This window comes from Eubalaena glacialis, chromosome 3 (assembly GCF_028564815.1).
Source record: "Eubalaena glacialis isolate mEubGla1 chromosome 3, mEubGla1.1.hap2.+ XY, whole genome shotgun sequence".
Classification (NCBI taxonomy): Eukaryota; Metazoa; Chordata; class Mammalia; order Artiodactyla; family Balaenidae; genus Eubalaena; species Eubalaena glacialis.
Genome location: NC_083718.1, coordinates 90603607 through 90622757, shown reverse-complemented (window position 1 = coordinate 90622757; position 19151 = coordinate 90603607). Strand labels below are relative to the sequence as shown.

Sequence of the window (19151 nt, the reverse complement as noted above, 5' to 3'; positions counted from 1 at the left end):
CATTAAAAATGAGAACAGTCTGGAAGGACATGGAAATATATTAAATGAGAAAAAGGAGGAGAGTTATACAATGATAGGAATAGCATGATCTCAGTTAACAACATGTATGTACACATAAAGACTAGAATAGTATACAACAAAATATCTATGGTGATTATATCTGGATGGTGAAATCAACTGGTGTTTGGTTCCTCTGTGCTTTTCTGTATGTTTTCCAAATTTTCTATAAGGACTACATATCAACTTTGTAATAAAAATATTGTGTGTCAAGTTAGGCCTTATGTGGTAAAGAAAATTCTTCTGTATTTGATTCCTTTAGGACACAGATATTATCGTGTGGGATGTGATCAATGAAAGTGGCCTCTACCGTCTAAAGGGGCACAAGGACGCTGTTACACAAGCATTGTTTCTACGAGACAAGAATCTGCTAGTTACTAGGTAAAGAAATAATAAGTTTTGTTTCCATTTCTTTCTCTAGGTGAATTCATTGGAGAGGTTTTCAAAGAGGGAATTTGTTTCATTCCTTACTCATATCTCCGCACTATACTCAAGCTCATGTGCTAGTTTCCTCTTCTCTCTGCTTTTCCTCTCCCTTCCCCTCCCCTCCCTTCCCATCCCAAACAGTGTCATAGATACTATCCAGAGTTATTTATAGCATTTTTTAAATTCCCTTTTCTGATTTGTCATTATTTTCCCCTTATATCAGCTTTTCCATATTCCTTAACTCTTCGACAGACCTTGTATAGGATGAACTGTCTACTTTCGGGATCCCTAGAAAGTCAGAAAAGCCGAATATGGAGCAGTGGGCAGATGCAAATACCAAATGTTTGTCTTAGCCTGCCTCTTCAGAAGAGACATACTCCATACTTAGGCCTTCTGAACATCTCATAGGTTGAACCATTTGAAATTTCCATTTGTATGGGTTAAAAATGATAGGTCAGATATCAGCAATTTCATATATCAGCAATTTCATATAGTTCAACCTAATATGATAGTTATCATTCCTAAGGAATGGCCACCCAGGAAAGTTTGGGATCTTAAGTTTTGCCAGGCAGTAATTAGAAGAACCATAGTAATTAGAACCACAGAAGAACCAGAAGGCAGTGTAGAGGAGCAGCACGAAATGCTGTACCAGTGGTGGATTTGTTCCCGTGGGATAGGATACAGGGACGTTAGTGTGTCTTGTTCAGATAACACACGTTCTGTGAGGCAATGACTCTACTGTTCTACTAGAATATACATACACCTTATAGCTTAGGGAATGTAAGGGAAAGGAAATAACACCGTGAGGTGGGATTATATAGGAAAGACTTTGTAAATTGGGTTTCTGTTTTTTTCCAGTTTTGTCATGAAGCAGGATTATATTAGATTTACATTGGTGAAGAAGCAGGGAGCAGGCATTTGAGGCAGGAAGAGTAGAGCCCATTGGCAGGGAGATTAAGTGCCAATTAATGGGAGGTTTTGGGAATGGTGCTGAAGAGCTTGATTTTGAATCCATAGAGAACCTTGAGTTAGTGCAAATTTAGAAGAGTAAGATTATCTGACAGTAGTGTATTGGATGTGGTGAGGGAACAGAATAGACAAAGAGACCAGATAAGTTATTAAAATAATTCGGCCAGTAGGACCTAACTTCAGGTTTGTGTACAGAAATGGATTGGGAGGAATCAAGGCTTGGAGACTTCCCAGAGGAGGCGTTTTCTGGACCTAGAGACTAGCTGGACGTGGGAGACAAGGGAGCAGGAGAGGTCTAAGATGTTTGTGTGTTAGAATGAAGGAATGTTGATGCTGTGACGATGGAAATGATGGTCAGCTGGTCAAGTTCTATGTTTTGTAGCACTCTGAATTCAAGGTTATTTTTGTGCTTACAGATGGAACATTTTATTTTTCTACCTGAGAATAGCCATATGAAGAGTTAGGATTCTTTTTAAAAGAAAGGTCAGGTAAATAGTAGCATTAGACATCATTGCTGTGTATTGTCTTTTTAAGGCAACAAATAAGTCCTTGATTTTCCTGTTAGTTCAGTGATTCTTCCTAATAAGATTTTTTTCCTATTTCTTCTTCTAGTGGGAAAGATACCATGGTGAAATGGTGGGACCTTGATACCCAGCACTGCTTCAAAACAATGGTTGGCCACCGAACTGAGGTATATGTAGGGTCATGGGCCCAGGGAAAGAATAGCAAGGCAGAAGGGAAAAGATGGTTTCTTCCCTGGCCCTTTCATGGCTCTTTGTTTTTACTGCTAACAGTAATAAACATGTACTGTCTTTAGAGAGAGAAGTTGGAGTGGTGGACAAAGTGCCAACCGTCAGAGCAGATGTATCTGCTCTGGCATTTAGTAGAAATTGGCCTCGGATAAGTTTTTAACCCATGAATATGGGTTTCATCACTTTTAAATTATAAGTATCCACCTTTATGATCGTAGGGAAGTTTAATGATACTGTGTATACAGTGCCTGGCCCGGTGACATGTAAATGCAAATTATAGCCATTATAATAATTACCTGAACATAGATCTGTTCAATAGAGATCAGGGAATATTTTACATCTTTGCATCCTCCTTTGTGCTTTGTTCATACCAGGCATAGGTGAAGGTGATTAAGGGGTACAAACTTCCAGCTATAAAATATGTAAGCCATGGGATGGAATCTACACATAGGGTATATAGTCAATAATATTTTAACAACTTTGTATGGCGATGGATGGTAACTGGTCTTATTTTGGTGATCATTTCATAATGTATAAAAATATTGAATCACTGTGTTGTATGCCTTAAACTAATTTAACATTGTATGTTAATTATAACTCAATTATATATATTTTTGTATATATATGCCCTAGAATATATGAGGAATATACACACCCTAGAATTAATGAGGAGGAAAAGCAGATTCTTTCTTGATTTGCAACAGGACTGTTATTTTCATTGTTTAGTTCATGGATGTTTCAGGCTAAAAATTATGCTCTGATAGACATTAATGGAGCACCTTTCATTTGCAAGGCACTGCTGAAATCAAAGAAGTGCCACGCTTGAAGTCATTATTTTGAGTGGCTTCTAGTTAGGATTTATTCTGAACAGCCATTATCTAAATTTAAGGATAGGAAATTACAGAGAAACTGCTAGTTACCCCATAAACAACACTTCCACCACAGATCATTTTCTTTCTCAAAGTGAGCTTTCTCGTAGTGTATTTTGAAAGGGTTGTCTTAATATTAGACTTTGCAGTGCCAACAAGATTTCACTACAGTGTACTTAGACTTTTGGAATGTCATGTCATGCTATGCATCCTGGAGTCCCTTAATAACCATATTATTTGAATTTTTTTATACCCTGTAGGTGTGGGGGTTGGTTCTGGTGTCAGAAGAAAAGCGACTCATCACTGGGGCTTCTGACAGTGAACTGAGGGCTTGGGACATAGCTTACCTGCAAGAGGTAATTGCTTTTTTTCTGATCATGGGCAGTGTCATGTTTTAGCAATTTCATAGGCTTGTTGAATTTAGAATCAGATGTGATTTTTGAGTACTTCACATAGTATTGGAATTCTCTCTTACTGCGATTTCTAAACAATTTTTTTTCTTCATTCTGTGGTCTATTGCCCTCATTTGCACTTGGAAGAAGGACAGCTTTAGGCTGACAGCTCTTGGTAATGTTAATGTTTTAGTCTGTAGGTCTCTTAGCTTGATATTCCTTGACCTTTGGGTGTCCACGGATGGATTTCCGAATATCTGTGACCCTCTTCCCTCAAACAAAAATCTATGTAAAATTTGTGTACATTTATGTAAATATGTATATTCTGAGAAGATCTGTCACATTTTCTCAGATCATCAAAGATTTTGCGTGGATGAAAGGTTATAGACCTTAGGTTTAGCTGGAGTTAGGTGTGTGGTGTTGTGTCCAGTAGCCATTTTGATTGGGTTCTTCATTAGTAGGCTAGGGTTTATCTTTTTTTTAATTTAAGGAGAAAATGTAACCTCTCTTGCAATGTCTTTGCAATTCGTAATGCCAATTTGAATCTTTCCCTCTAGAATATGGTAGATCTTTCACCTAAGAAGGTTTTAAAATTAATGAGGGTTTTAATGAAGTTTTAAAACTAATGAAGGTTTTAAAATTAATTCATTCTTTCACCTTGTTATGAAACAGTAGTCCTTATACTGTGGAAAGTTATTGGAGCTGGTATAATGAATAATGTTTTGTTTGTGTTCTTGTTGTGGTCAGTTTTTAATATATTCTGATGAATGTGCTGTCATTGAAGAGGTTTGATCAGAGAGATCACTAAATGGAAGTTATCAGTGGCTATAAGGACAGGTTTCTAAGTCATTAGGGGTGAAAATCACCTCCTGGAACAAATTATTTCAGCTTTTTTTTTTTTTAATAAATTTATTTATTTATTTTTGGCTGCGTTGGGTCTTCATTGCTGCACGTGGGCTTTCTCTAGTTGCGGCGAGCAGGGGCTACTCTTCATTGCAGTGCACAAGCTTCTCATTGTGGTGGCTTCTCTTGTTGAGGAGCATAGGCTCTAGGTGCACGGGCTTCAGTAGTTGTGGCTCACGGGGTCTAGAGCGCAGGCTCAGTAGTTGTGGCGCACGGGCTTAGTTGCTCCGCAGCATGTGGGATCTTCCTGGACCAGGGCTCAAACCCATGTCCCCTGCATTAGCAGGCGGATTCTTAACCACTGCGCCACCGGGCAAGCCCTATTTCAGCTCTTATTTTCCCATTTTTATAAAACAGATTGAAGACCCAGAAGAACCAGAGCCCAAGAAAGTCAAAGGGTCTTCCCCTGGAATACAGGACACACATGAAGCAGAGGATGGTACCCTTGAGATGGATGAAGCTCCTGAGGATGTAATTCATTTTTGTTTCTTACCTTCAGTTGAGTTGAGTGGTGGGAAAGTATTCATTTTAGGGAAGATCTTTGTCACCTGCATTTCTTGGAATCATGTCTTTTCAGGGGTCAACAGAACTATTAACCTTCATCTTTTCTCTTGCTTCCTCTGCAGCGCATCCTTACATGTAGAAAAGCTGGTTCCATAATGCGGGAAGGAAGGGACAGAGTTGTGAACCTTGCAGTCGACAGGACAGGCAGGATTCTTGCTTGCCATGTGAGTACCAGGCTTAGGAGAAAATAACAAGGACTTGGCTGTTCCTTTAGAGACTTGTTCTTCTTTCGTATTCAGTGTGGAGGTGAATTTTTCTTTGGTCCTGTTAAGATTTCCTTATATGGTATTGTGTGGACCTATATTCCCTAACTTCTATTACCCAACAGCAGTAATTGCTCTTATTCTTCTTATTATTAGCAAACATTTATTAAATCCCTGCCTTTCTAAACAATTTAAAAGCATTAACTTCTTTTTTCTGTTTTTTTTTAACATTGATATTGGAGTATAATTGCTTTACATTGTTCTGTTAGTTGCTGCTGTATAACAAAGTGAATCAGCTATATGTATACTTATATCCCCATATCTCCTCCCTCTTGCATCTCCCTCCCAACCTCCCTGTCCCATCCCTCCCCTCTAGGTGGACACAAAGCACCGAGCTGATCTCCCTGTGCTATGCGGTTGCTTCCCACTAGCTATTTGTTTTACATTTGGTAGTGTATATATGTCCATGCCACTCTCTCACTTTGTCCCAGCTTACCCTTGCCCCTCCCCATGTCCTCAAGTACATTCTCTATGTCTGCGTCTTTATTCCTGTCCTACCCCTAGGTTTTTCAGAACCAATTTTTTTTTTTTTTAAGATTCCATATATATGTGTTAGCATATGGTATTTGTTTTTCTCCTTCTGACTTACTTCACTCTGTAAAAGGCATTAACTTCTTATTTAGTCTCAGAGTAACATTGTAGAAAGTGGTGAATTCCCACTTTACAGATGAGACAACAATCCCAGCGAGATTAAGTTGTCCATGGTAATACAACTAGTAAGGGAAGAAAGAGAAATGTTCTTACAGAGAAAAAGCTAAATTACAAATTGCCTCTCCTGGACTCACATCAACCTTTTGCCTTTCTAGGGGACTGACTCTGTGCTAGAAGTGTTTCATATCCTTTCCAAGGAGGAAATTCAGAAGAAATTAGACAAGAAGATGAAGAAAGCTAAAAAGAAAGCAAAGTGTGTTTTCTTAATATTTACTACTAGTCAAGTATCGTGGGTGGCCCCCATAGTACTGAAGGAAAAACTATGGCTTCTTTAAAGGAGTATTTACTCTGTTTTCAATTACCATTAAATGCTAGGGAAGATTTTATGGAGTGCTGGTAGTCCAAGTTTTAATTTCTAAATACAGCTTCATAACTATCATATTCCTAGGTCTTGCACTCAGACCCACACAGAACGAGAAAGGCAGTACAGATATTTAAACATAGCTTCTAAATGATTTAATTCTGAGAGGCTAGCAGTGTGTCTTCAGTGACAACAGCCTATACAGAAGGAATCCGGGTTGCATAGTGCTGACCTTTGGGACTGTGAGAAGGAAGACCAGTTGGACAGTTACATAATTGGAGTTTGGGGGCAGTATAACCTTACAATAAATAGGTCATTATACCTATAGAAATCAGTTTCTCAGTGGTTGAAATTTACAAGTCTCAAAGAAATAAAAAGTCACCAGTTTTTAAAATTTTTTATTTGCCAAAGCAAATCTTTTGAGACCTCTGGGTTTTTTTGGCATGGTTGGGTTATAAGTGCAGAGTAATGGATTTTCTAAAAAGTCCTGAAGTTAGAGAAGTTTACCAGAAACACTTCAGTGGGATAGTTTGAACTACAAAGACTTGTCCCCAGAAATTTTATGGGCTATTGTATTCAGAATCCGTTTATTGAGGGTACCCATTGGGTGGAATAACACTTCATATTAATTGCGTTGTGGTTCACAAAGCGTTTTTACGTACACTACATTGTTTAATTCTCACGGTAATCCGTGTGGTTAGGTGACTCTTCCAGGTTCAAAAAGGTGGTTGGTCTCAGACCAGAACTTGACTCAAGTAATAGCAAAGCTTCTTCTAGAAAAGTGATAGCATGATAGTCTTTTTTTTTTTTCTCCTCTAGATTAAATTCTTGCAAAGAGGAGGAGGAAGACCTTGAAGTCAATGTTGAAATGACTCTGCAAGATGAAATCCAACGGGTGACTAATATCAAAACTTCTGCCAAAATCAAGTGAGTGAAAATGTAGTAGCTGAAGTATCTGAGAGAAGTATCTGAAGTGTTGCTATGAAATTGTATCGGCTTTTCATGCTATTTGTAAGCAGCCTCTACGAATTGTATGTCTGGACAGTGATCGTGGGCCTCACCTCCCACTGCTCGCCATGGGCTCACTGATTCATCATCTCATATTTGTTTTATTATGATAGCTTTTTAGCTTTTTACTTACAGTTCTTTGCTGCCAGTTAAAAAGAAAAATGTATACCCCACATTCCAAAAGGATTTGCAGTCACTTATAAAAAAGAATACATGCACAGAAACAAATCAGAGCCAGTATCTGAGCTCAGGTTTCATGGACCTAAAAGCCTATACTAGACTACTGTCCAATACTCAGAGCACTCTTATTTGTAAAATCCTTTATACTTGTTCAAACTTTGTATAGATGCAGGGCATTGCAAAGCTTTTCTCCTAGGAAAAAATTAACCTTGTGAGCTAAGATGGTTGCTGGAACATTTATGAATATTTTCTCATACAGATCCTTTGACTTGATTCATACTCCTCAAGGAGAGTTAAAGGCTGTCTTCCTGCTGCAGAACAACTTGGTGGAATTATATTCACTGAATCCATCCATGTCAACTCCTCAGACTGTCAGGACAAACAGAATTACCATTGGGGGTCATCGCAGTGACGTGCGGACTTTGTCATTCAGCTCAGACAATATCGCTGTCCTTTCAGCAGCAGCTGATTCCATTAAGATATGGAACAGGTTTGTGAAATGATGCTTTCTGTAGCTTTATCCAATAGTGTTTTCTTCCCTTTGAGTTAGTTTTTAATACTCTTGATGGTTAGTTATTCTTAGGGCCCTAAATACAGTTCCCTCAAAATGTATCTTCAGTGCATTTTGACTGTAGGCCTGTGGAGTTTAGAGTAGGAAAAATTGCCTTTTTAGATTTGGTACAAAAAATGTAAGTTTATTCCATGTCTGAAGCTTATTGCTGTACTTGGCTAGAGAAAAACACAAGCATACTTCTTACTCTAAATTCAAATAGGCTTTTAGTGCTTTCCAGTAATTTTACCATGATTTCTAATTTCTCACTTTCCTAGATGACTATTTCACATGTTCTTACCTCTCCTCACACCTCACACCTCTAGCCCCTTTAAGCTGATGACCTTGCTTCCTAGTTCACTGAAGAAATGGAATCATCTAGAAAATGTTCATATGCTCCCACCTTAGCTGCATGTGTATCCACATAATCTTTCTTCCTATGACTGTTGGTGCACCTAACCAAAAGGTAATCACAAGCTGTATTTCTCCTTCTAGCAATTTTCCTCCCTCTCTTGCATCATTAATCTTCCCTCTCCGTTGGGTCGTTCGCATCAGCGTACAGATATGCTGTAATATCTCCCATCTTGAAGGAAATAATCCTGTCTCATCCTTATCTCTCTCTCCGATTATCTCCCCCCATCCTCTGACTCCTTTTCTCCATCAGGCCTTTATACCCACCATTTCACCAAAACAGCTCTTGTCGTCTCATCAGTGGTGTTCATGTTTCAAAATCCAGTGACCTATAAGCTTCGTTTGACACTCTCTTTGAATTGATAACTTTTCTCCTCTTTGAAACAGTTTGAATTTCATTACTTCCTCTTTCTCTGCTGGCTGTTTTTTTTTCTCAGTCTTGGCTAGACCCTTCTTATTTTGCTGACCTCTAACTGTTGGAATACTTCAGGGGAGAGTCTTTGCACCTTTTCTCTGTCTACACTCACTTTCTGTGATCTCTAGTCAGGTGGCTTTCTATATGCTGATGATGCTTAAATTTCCATCTCTAGCCATAGCCTCTCCCTGAACTTCAGACTCATATGTCCAAATCTTTTGTCTGTATCACCCTTGGATGTCTAATTAGGCATCTCAGATTTTTATATGTCCAAACCGTACTTGTGATCTTCATTTCTTCAATAGTCTCCCCACCCTCTGTTCCTACAGATTTCCCCATATTAGTAAATAATTACTTCCTGTGGTTTTTCTAGCCCAAATCCTTGTAGCCATTCTTGATTCTCTCATGTCCACTGCATTAGCAAATCCTATCAGCTCTACCTTCAAAACTTCCCTGGTGGTCCAGTGGTTAAGAATACGCCTGCCAATGCAGAGGACACGGGTTCGATCCCTGGTCCGGGAAGATCCCACATGCCACGGGGCAACTAAGTCCGTGTGCCACAACTACTGAGCCTGTGCTCTAGAGCCTGCGAGCTGCAACTACTGAGCCTGCATGCCACAACTACTGAAGCCCGCGCACTCTAGATCCTGTGCGCTGCAACTCCTGAGCCCACACGCCGCAACTACTGAAGCCCACGTGCCTAGAGCCTGTGCTCCGCAACGAGGAGCCACCGCAATGAGAAGCCCGCACACCGCAATGAAGAGTAGCCCCTGCTCGCCACAACTAGAGAAGGCCAAGACGCAGCAACGAAGACCCAGTGCAGCCAAAAATAAATTAAAAAAAAAAAAGGAGTATTTAAAAAAAAAAAACTTACCTGGAATTCAACCACATCTCATCACCTGCACTGCCATGACCTGGTTCAAACCACCAACATCTCTTATCTGGATTGTAATAGCTTTCTGACCGGTCTTCCATGCTTCCTTACTTGCCCCTCTGTGGTCTATTCTCAACACAGCAGCCATTGTAATCTTTTTATAATGGAAGTTATATCACTTCCAGGAGCTCCATCTCACAAGGACTAACTACAAGCCACAGTCCTTACAGACATTGTCTCTTACCACTCTCCCCTTCTCCAGTGGAGCCCCCCTGGCCTTTTCGTTATCCCTTACAGGCGACAAGAACGTGCCTGTGTCATGGCTGTTGTGCTCCCTTTCTGCGTGGAACCATCTTCCCCTTTTGGCTAAGGCTTTCTCCCTCTCTTCTCATCACATGGCCATCCTGCTGTCCCCTTCCCACCCTTGTACTCTTGGTCTCCTTCCCCCAGTGCTGTGTTTCTCCATAGCACCTGCTAGCACCTGATACACCAATATTTGTCTCATTTCCAGAGGATGTTAAGCTTTATGAGATTTGGGGCCTCTTCTGTTTAATTCATTGTTATATCTCCAGCACCTAGAACGGTACCTGGCATTCAGTAAATGTTGAAGGAAGTGGGCATTTGATATCTGTTTGTTGCGTGGATGAATGTTTATGGTCCAATAAAATGAACTTTACTTGTAAGGATACAGTATGCTAATTCGACTTGCAGTCCTCTGGCCTCACTTCTTTGTAGTGGCAGATCGGGCTCTGTTGAGCCCAGCAGATGCTCTTCTCGGCTCTTTTGTAGAATCTGTTCCTTAGGATTGGGAGCCGCCAAGAAAGAAAACAAAGTTAGGTGCCACTTACTAATTTCTTCCTTCACTGTAATAAGCCAGGGTTATTCAGACTTTATCCTTTCTCATATTGATCACTCTGTGTGGCTAAGTGTGTATGAAACATACATGCTGACCTCTCAGATGGAGAAGCAGGTTCTCTTAACATACAAGTTCTTTATTCCTTCTTTCTCACAGGTCTACACTGCAGTGTATTCGCACGATGACCTGCGAATATGCACTTTGCTCATTCTTTGTACCTGGTGATCGGCAGGTGGTCATAGGAACAAAGGTAAACAGGCTTTTCCATGGGTTGGGGGGACTTTTTCTACTCAGTATTCTTAAAGTTGTTTGAGAAATCTGCTTCCTTTTTTAGCACATGGGAAATGTATTAGAGCCAGATAGTATGAGAGGGTGTTAGTTCATTGCCCTTTTTTTTTGAGGTTTTTTTATTTTTATTTAATTTATTTATTTTGGGCTGCATTGGGTTTTTGTTGCCGCGCGCAGGCTTTCTCTAGTTGCGGTGCGAGCAGGGGCCAATCTTCGTCACGGTGCGTGGGCTTCTCATTGCGGTGGCTTCTCTCGGGCTCTAGACACACGGGCTTCAGTAGTTGTGGCTCACAGGCTCCTGAGCACAGGCTCAGTAGCTGTGGCTTGCGGGCTCTAGAGCGCAGACTCAGTAGTTGTGGCGCATGGGCTTAGTTGCTCCGTGGCATGTGGGATCTTCCCGGACCAGGGATCGAACCCGTGTCCCCTGCATCAGCAGGTGGATTCTTAACCACTGCACCACCAGGGAAGCGCGAGGTTTTTATTTTTAAGTTTTGCTTTCTTTGTGTGTTTTTTTTTTAAACCAAACCTTATGTCAAATTACGAAGAAAATTAAAATCATGACCTTGAGATAACTGTCACTAACATTTTGGAGATCAGCCTTTCATTCATCTTTTTATGAGCACACGTGTAATTGTGTTTTGAGAAGACTGATGATAAAAGACATTAAGTACCAGCATCATGCGTGGCAAATAGAAGCATTTGGTAAAGACAGCCTGACTGATGAAGTCCTCAGCTGCAAATCAGATTGGGAGATAACCATGAGGGAATAAGCAGACGTGGATTTGGATTCAGGTTCTTCCCCTTACGAAATGGGTAGTTTGCAGCAAGTCATATAACTTCTCTTAGTGTGTTTCATTATCTATACAGTGGAATGGTGACACTTGCTTTTTGGCAGAGCCTTCTGTGCCAGATGGGCCTAGGTTTGAATCTCAGCTCTTCCACTTACTGGCTATAAGACCTTTTCGGCAAGTTACTCAACCCTGTGAGCCTTAGTTTTTTCATGTAAAATGATGTAAATAACCTGCCTCACAGTCTGCAAAGCACTTAGCACAGAGACTGGCTCCCAGCAAGTAACTAATAAATAAGAACCGGTAGCAGAAGTAGCACGAATGGTAGTAGTCGGGGTGGTAGTGGGAATAAAGTGGAGTAAGGTCTATGGAATATTTTGAAAAGTGCTTTGCAAGTATTTGTCATTATTATCCCCCTAAACCAATGCCATGTGTGCATGATTATTTTATTAGAAAAACCTATGTTATCATAATGGATATTTTTGGTCCAGCAAAAAGTGTAAAATAAGCTGGAGAGATTTTAGGGTCAATGTCAGTGAAAGACCATTAAATTTCAGTTAAAAGTTTTCCTCATTTTTCATTCATTCTTTTAACAAATGTCCATCCACTGTCTGCTATTGGGAAAACATTTTGCAAATTGCTTCAAAAACTATTTGTATGACTCAGACAGAACCCCTAGCCTAGTCTCTGTGCCATGCTGCTGACGTACATGATCTCATTTAATCCCCACAACAGCTTAGAGGGGTTGGTGATATAAACTCCATTTTTCAGATGGAAAAACGGGCTCATGGAGATGAATTTACCCACAGTCAGAGTTAGAGAGAGGCAGCCCTGGGATTCAAGTCTTTCACTTATACATTCTTTCCACCACATGTGCACAGGCTTGTCATAGAGCAGGCTTTGCCACTGTGTGTGTTCCGTGCTGGCACCATGACCACAGCATATACATGGTCTAAACAGGAAGCGTGGCTGATAGTTTTCTAAGCTACTGTGATTTGTTTTTTTCAAGTTCATTGCCCTCCCTAGCATTGTAGGTAGTATTTCTCATTATCAGTGTATTCTAGAGGGGGTAATCAAGAGTTGGTTAAGCCAACTACCATAGAGGATAGTCCACTTAAAGGATTAATTAAGTTTTTTAAAGGTTTTTAAGTTCCCCATTTGCTCTTATGTTTATTCTGATATGCTTGTGGCCATGATATTTCCCTTTTGAAGTTGAGGAAACCAGTGGAAGTGACAGTAGTCCTGTACTACAAGGTTTTACTGTTCCTTAGTTGTACAGTATAGCAACCCTGCCAGGATTAACCCAACATGTCAGTAGGGGATTTAACAACATTTATTCACAGAGGAAATACAGAGCATGGACCGTGGAAGCCCATTTCCTGAGCAGTTAGCTACATTGTTGCTGCTTGGTTATGAAACTGTGTAGGTTGTGTGTTCATTTTGTGTCTTCCAAAGACAGGAAAGCTGCAGCTTTATGACTTGGCCTCAGGAAATCTGCTGGAGACAATAGATGCACATGATGGAGCTTTATGGTCTTTGTCTCTCTCTCCAGATCAGGTAACTAAACCAGATGTTAAGATCTGGGCTTCAGTACTCTGGCTGCACTTCCCATTTCTTATATCAAGTTCTACTGCTGCCTAACAGGGATTTGTCTCAGGGTTTCTTAAAGAAAGCCCACTTTTGTCTAATCTCTAGATTTTATATATGGTGCCATATCTTGTGCCTGATAATATGAATAGCTGTCATTATGATTTGAGTTCTTGTTCAGCTGCTGTTGATCATCAGCTCCATGACATCAAATTGCTTACCCTCCTGACTTTTTACCAGTGGTTTGTGATACTTCTTAAGAGGAAATACTTCCTGGGACAACACAATGTGGAGGATAGAGTAGACTGTTCTGCTCCCCTTTTAGTCCATACATCTCTGACTATATAAATCTAGTGATTTTTTAGTAAATATGTGAACCTTTTCAAGTCAATAACAGTGTATTTCCCTTCAGAGGAGTCACCCTGGAGAACCGTGTACTTATTCCAGTAATGGTGCTGTTGCTCAGAACATTTTGAGATATTTTTTGACAACACCTTAAGGGATTGTGGCCCATTTATTTGAATACTCCCAATGGTGGCAAACCTTCATTCATTGAAAGTAGATATTTTTGGAAAAAAACGGAACCTGGAATTTAGACTGGGTAATGCCATTTGGGGTCAGAAATGAAACAGCATTTAAAATTTAAATAGTAGTAACATCTAGCATTTGTAGAGGGTTCTCTTTTCCAAAGTGTTTTCACGTCCATCATGTCATTATTGTTTTTTTCACAATGATTTTATGAACTAGGTAGTCTTTACAACTGCACCAACACTGAGGGTCATTACAAGGTTTTTTTCCCATGTTACAAATCTCTGAAATGGCAGAATAGACATTTGAGATCTAGTTTTCTGACTCTGTGGTCCTTATAGTTTACACTAACACTAAAATGTGATAAAACCAATTGAATACTTCATAGCAAATTCTTTTGACTGTTGCCTTACCCTGCAGTGTTCATTGAGTCTTTCTTCCTGATGCTGAATGAAAGTATAACTAGAACTTTACACTAGTTATCATCTGACTACATTAGTCTCTGCTGGAAGTTCTCCAATAGGATCTGTGGTGGCATCCCCTAAAGAGCAATGAAGGGAGTTAAGGAAAAACCACATATCCTAATTCTTATCCCATGCCATTAAATAAAAATGGTCTTTTATACTATTTTGAGGTGTCTTATTAAAGTTTCCTGTACTAAGATTTTTTTTAACGGAAATGTCATTTGATTTTCAGCGTGGCTTTGTGACAGGTGGTGCAGATAAATCTGCCAAGTTCTGGGATTTTGAGTTGGTGAAAGATGAAAACAGTACCCAGAAGAGGTGAGTGGACATTTTTTATTTGTGTCCATTTTTGGGGAGCGAAAATGGGGAACCATTGAATGGGTTTTTGACATGTATTGATATTTCTGTTGAGCTCCAGAGGGTTTTTGGAATTTTTTTGTGCCTTTGTAGAGTACTCATTTTTCTTGATGCTTTCTGTAATGCTAGGCTTTCTGTGAAGCAAACCCGAACCTTGCAACTAGATGAAGAAGTTCTGTGTGTCAGTTACTCTCCCAATCAAAAGCTGTTGGCTGTGTCTTTGCTGGACTGTACTGTGAAAATTTTCTATGTTGATACTTTAAAGGTACAGTGGTTATGCCTATGGATATTTGCTTTCTTTCTGACTGACCTTGGGTTGAGACTATAAAGAAGTGGCCTTGACTGTTCCCAGCAGTAGTATGTTTCTAAAAATTTGTGAATCAAAACATTGCAAGTGCACTGGGAAGGCTAGGGTTTTAAAAGAATCCTTTGGTTCATAAATTTTGTTTAAAGCAAGTTGTATTTCATATGTTCAGAAAATCTGTGGACAGAAAATCCTGTTGTAGCCAGTAGTTTTAAGAGCATTGCTAGGTGTCTTAGGCAGTGATTCCACACTTGGCTGTAAGTCAGGATCATTTGGGTTGCTTTTAAAAATATAGATTACTGGGCTTTACGCCCAGAGTCTCAGTGGGACTGGATTGGACCTGGAAATATTGTTGTGAAGCAAGTGCTCCAGAGACTTTTCAGCTAAGAGATCCAGAGAACGTCTCTGTTCCATATTCTGACTGAGGGAATAGGCTTCTGCAGCAGCCCTGGCTCCACTATATTGCAGCAATCTTGGCAAGTGCATGCAGGGGTTGTATGCTAGATATGGGTACAAGTCGCCTTCAGTGGTTTGACTGTCTTCTTTGAAACTACAGACATAAAGCAATCCAGAACAGTCTTAGCATTGTATTTAAAGTTATATTTTAGATCTACAGGTAATAAATTATGCCTGTATTTTTATAGACATGAGTTATTTATATATATATATTTTTTTAATGTTTAGTTTTTTCTCTCACTGTATGGACACAAACTGCCTGTCATATGCATGGACATCTCTTATGTAAGTAAAATTTAAATAGTGTCTCAGTAACAAGTTGTCTTTTCTAAAATGCTATCTTAGTTCTTGGCTTGATAGCTTCATTTTAGTGTTTTTCAGTTTGTTGTATAACTGACTATCCTAAAAAAAATTATAAAAATATATATTACAATCATACCTTAAATATATATATTTCTTTAATGCTTTTAGAATATTTTCACAGATACCTGAATTAATCCTCATAACCAACTCCCTGTTTTGGATTCCCCAAATAGTATTGTCTTGTAGAAAAATAATATAATTGGTAGAACACCCTAAAATATGAAGAACTTTCAAAAAGGCAGCCCCCTTTGTTCTGAAGTATAATGTTCGTAAGGAAAATGGAACTTCTCAATATTTACGGTATTTTGCGTTATGTATACTTCTAGTCTCTTGACCAAAGTCATATTTTTTGCAATGTCTAGTTATGATTAGGAGTGGCAATATATATTTAAAAACAATGTTTAGTCTGTGTAAAAGGAATTGGCCCCTGCTCTAGCTGTCTGCACTCAGTGCATCAACAGAATAAATTGGTGTCAGAAAATATTTTCAGTTTTCTTGTTATGTTGACAGCAATTTGAACTAGGTGCTAAAACAGGAAAGATAAGAGAAGCAGTGATAGGAGACATGGTATAAAAAGGGCTAGGTCGTAAACATTCTATATAGTAGATTCTTTCCCAGCCTCATTCTTCTCTTTCCCTCTTCTCTCCCCCCGAACTCTATGACAGAGATTAGAGATTCTTTATTCTATCTATTGAACAAAGTAAACATAACCTACATCAAGGCACAACACTGTCCTGTAGCAGGACCAAAACATCTAAGCCACAGAGTTCTTGCTCACTTACAAGCTTTTTAAGTAGATCTGTAGGTAAAAGCAAGGATGTAGGTGCTCTTGGTAAAGAGATGAAATTAATTTTTTGGCATTAATGTTTTTGGAAGAAATGGGATACATGTTCTGGTTAGCTTTTCTCCAATTAGAGTTTCAGATAATCAAGTAATGTTTTACTTCTCTTCCTCCTAGGATGGAGCACTGATAGCAACTGGCTCTGCCGACAGGAATGTGAAGATCTGGGGTCTGGACTTTGGGGACTGCCACAAGTCTCTGTTTGCACATGATGACAGGTAGGTGTCATCTTTTCAAAGACGTGCCGTTGAGTCACCTGTAGGTATCATTTCCCGGGAGCATCTGTGTCTATTATTTCGTGTTCTCAGATAGTCAGAAGTTAAAAATTCTAAAATATAAATAGTCAAACACTCTAGAACTAGCTGTTCAAAAGCTATTTATGTGTATAAGACTCTTTTTAATGATGAGGAATTTGATGACGTTTGAGTACTTCTCTCACTTTTCAGTGTGATGTACCTAAAGTTTGTACCCAAGTCTCACCTGTTCTTCACTGCTGGGAAGGACCATAAGATTAAGCAGTGGGATGCAGACAAATTTGAACACATACAAACTCTGGAGGTAACCTCTTGCCTGCTTTGCTTGCTCAGTACTTAAGAACTTCTTTTAAGATCAAGTGTTGATTTCCCACTAATGTAAGCAGTTAGCGGTCTATGAATACGGTATTCTTACTCAGGATTTTTGTTTTTTGTCCTTTCTGTCTGCAGGGGCATCACCAGGAAATATGGTGCTTGGCTGTAAGCCCCAGTGGGGACTATATTGTATCATCGTCCCATGACAAATCTCTGAGACTTTGGGAGAGAACAAGGGAGCCTCTTATTCTTGAGGAAGAAAGGGAGATGGTAAGGAGTTCAGCCTTGGTTACAAATGTGCTGGTGGGTGTCAGTATCTGACACGCTGTCTCAGCTCGAGTTTCCTGTCTAGTGCTGTCACACCTCAGTCAGTGCAAGTCCATTGAGCTCCAAAAGATGTTTCCAAGACTGCTGACACCACTTCGGCAGCCAAGCGGAGACAGAGATGCCATAAGGGGGTTGGATTGTGAAAGAAGCAGCTTCTCACTGTCTCATTTCACTTCACATAGGGGTCATGTTTTTTCTCTGAAATTAATTTATATCTATCTCTTGTCAGCAAAGGGAAGCAGAATATGAGGAGAGTGTGGCCAAAGAAGACCAACCAGTAGTAAGTAAATATTTCGGGACCCTCAGTCTGTGTCCTGTAATTATCTTATTGGAATTTACTGTAATTGCAAGAATTTCTAATGGGATTAGAATTGGGACTAGATGCCAAAGTCGTCCGCAGCTGATATGGGGAGGAATCTGTGTAGTCCTTCTTAATCCAGCTGTATATCCTGATTTTATGGGACAAATGATTGACCAGATTTGGTATTGAATGATTGTCATTCTGGCTTTTTTTTTTTAAGGAGGCTTCAGGCAGTTGTTTCACTGTAAATCAAAAATCAGAAAAAATTTGAGAAATTGGGCATTCTCTTTAAACATGTGTTGTAGAGCAGGATATTCTTCTGATAATGCATATAACACATTTAACATAGTGTCTGGCACTTACTAAGTACTCAGTTAATGGTAGCTGAAAACACCATGTAGCAGTCATCATAACATAGTAATGTCTATTCTTTTCTGGATATAAGATTAATTTATTGGCTCTTTAACACCTGTCAATGATATTGTTAAAGGATCTCTTTGTTCCTGGCAGGTTCCGGGAGAGACTCAAGGTGACAATTACTTTACTGGAAAGAAAACTATTGAAACGGTCAAAGCAGTAAGTTGATACTAGAATGCAGTATCTCATTTTTAATTTTTTTTTATTTCCAAAAAGTATTTTATTAAAATCTAAAGAAAAACACAAAGGAAACAATTATAAGAAATAAAAACAGCATGAAATTGCCCTTTTTCTAGATTTGACCCTAAAATCACCAAATAAGTGTTCAGAGCCCCTATTCTAATCTCTTTACTTTATGGCAGTAGTTCTCAAAGTGGAGCCCCCAGACCAGAAGCATCAGCATCCCCTGAGAACTTGTTAGAAAAGGAACTTCCCAGGCCCTAGCCCAAACCTGCTGAATCTGAATCACAGGGGTGGGGTGAGCAATAAGTGGGGGTTTTTTGTTTGTTTGTTTGCTTTTTTGATTACAGACTCTTTTTTTAAATTGAAGTGTAGTTGATTTACAATGTTGTGTTAATTTTTGCTGTACAGCAAAGTAATTCAGTTATATATACATTCTTATAAATTCTTTTCCATTATGGTTTATCATAGGATACTGAGTATAGTTCCCTGTGCTATACAGTAGGACCTTGATGTTTATCCATTCCATATATAATAGCTTACATCTGCTAACCCCAACCTCCTACTCCATCCCTCCCCCAAAGCAGCCACAAGTCTGTTCTCTATGTCCGTGAGTCTGTCTCTGTTTTGTAGATAGGTTCATTTGTGTCATGTTTTAGATTCTACATATAAGTGATATCATATGGTATTTATCTCTCTTTCTGACTTCACTTAGTATGATAATCTCTAGTTGCATCCATGTTGCTGCAAATGGCATATTTTGTTCTTTTTTATGGTTCAGTAGTATTCCATTGTACATTTGTACCACATCTTTTTTTTTTTTTAACATCTTGATTGGGGTATAATGGCTTTACATTGTTGTGTTAGTTTCTGCTGTATA

General features: G+C 39.3%; 1 protein-coding gene across 4 annotated transcripts in view; it reads left to right on the top strand.

Annotated features, from left to right (window-relative positions):
* The window catches only part of WDR3 (WD repeat domain 3), a 36782-nt gene that overhangs the window by 6881 nt on the left and 10750 nt on the right, over positions 1-19151 (top strand). For all 4 annotated transcript variants that reach the window (XM_061183619.1, XM_061183621.1, XM_061183618.1 and 1 more), the window contains 18 exons: positions 320-438; positions 2065-2143; positions 3334-3429; positions 4726-4839; positions 4995-5096; positions 6002-6099; positions 7027-7134; positions 7655-7885; positions 10658-10751; positions 13033-13134; positions 14389-14474; positions 14643-14778; positions 15502-15558; positions 16595-16695; positions 16924-17035; positions 17182-17316; positions 17603-17653; positions 18185-18250. In XM_061183619.1, coding sequence (XP_061039602.1) covers positions 320-438; positions 2065-2143; positions 3334-3429; positions 4726-4839; positions 4995-5096; positions 6002-6099; positions 7027-7134; positions 7655-7885; positions 10658-10751; positions 13033-13134; positions 14389-14474; positions 14643-14778; positions 15502-15558; positions 16595-16695; positions 16924-17035; positions 17182-17316; positions 17603-17653; positions 18185-18250 — 1887 coding nt within the window. The remainder of the gene's footprint in view (positions 1-319; positions 439-2064; positions 2144-3333; positions 3430-4725; positions 4840-4994; positions 5097-6001; positions 6100-7026; positions 7135-7654; positions 7886-10657; positions 10752-13032; positions 13135-14388; positions 14475-14642; positions 14779-15501; positions 15559-16594; positions 16696-16923; positions 17036-17181; positions 17317-17602; positions 17654-18184; positions 18251-19151) is intronic.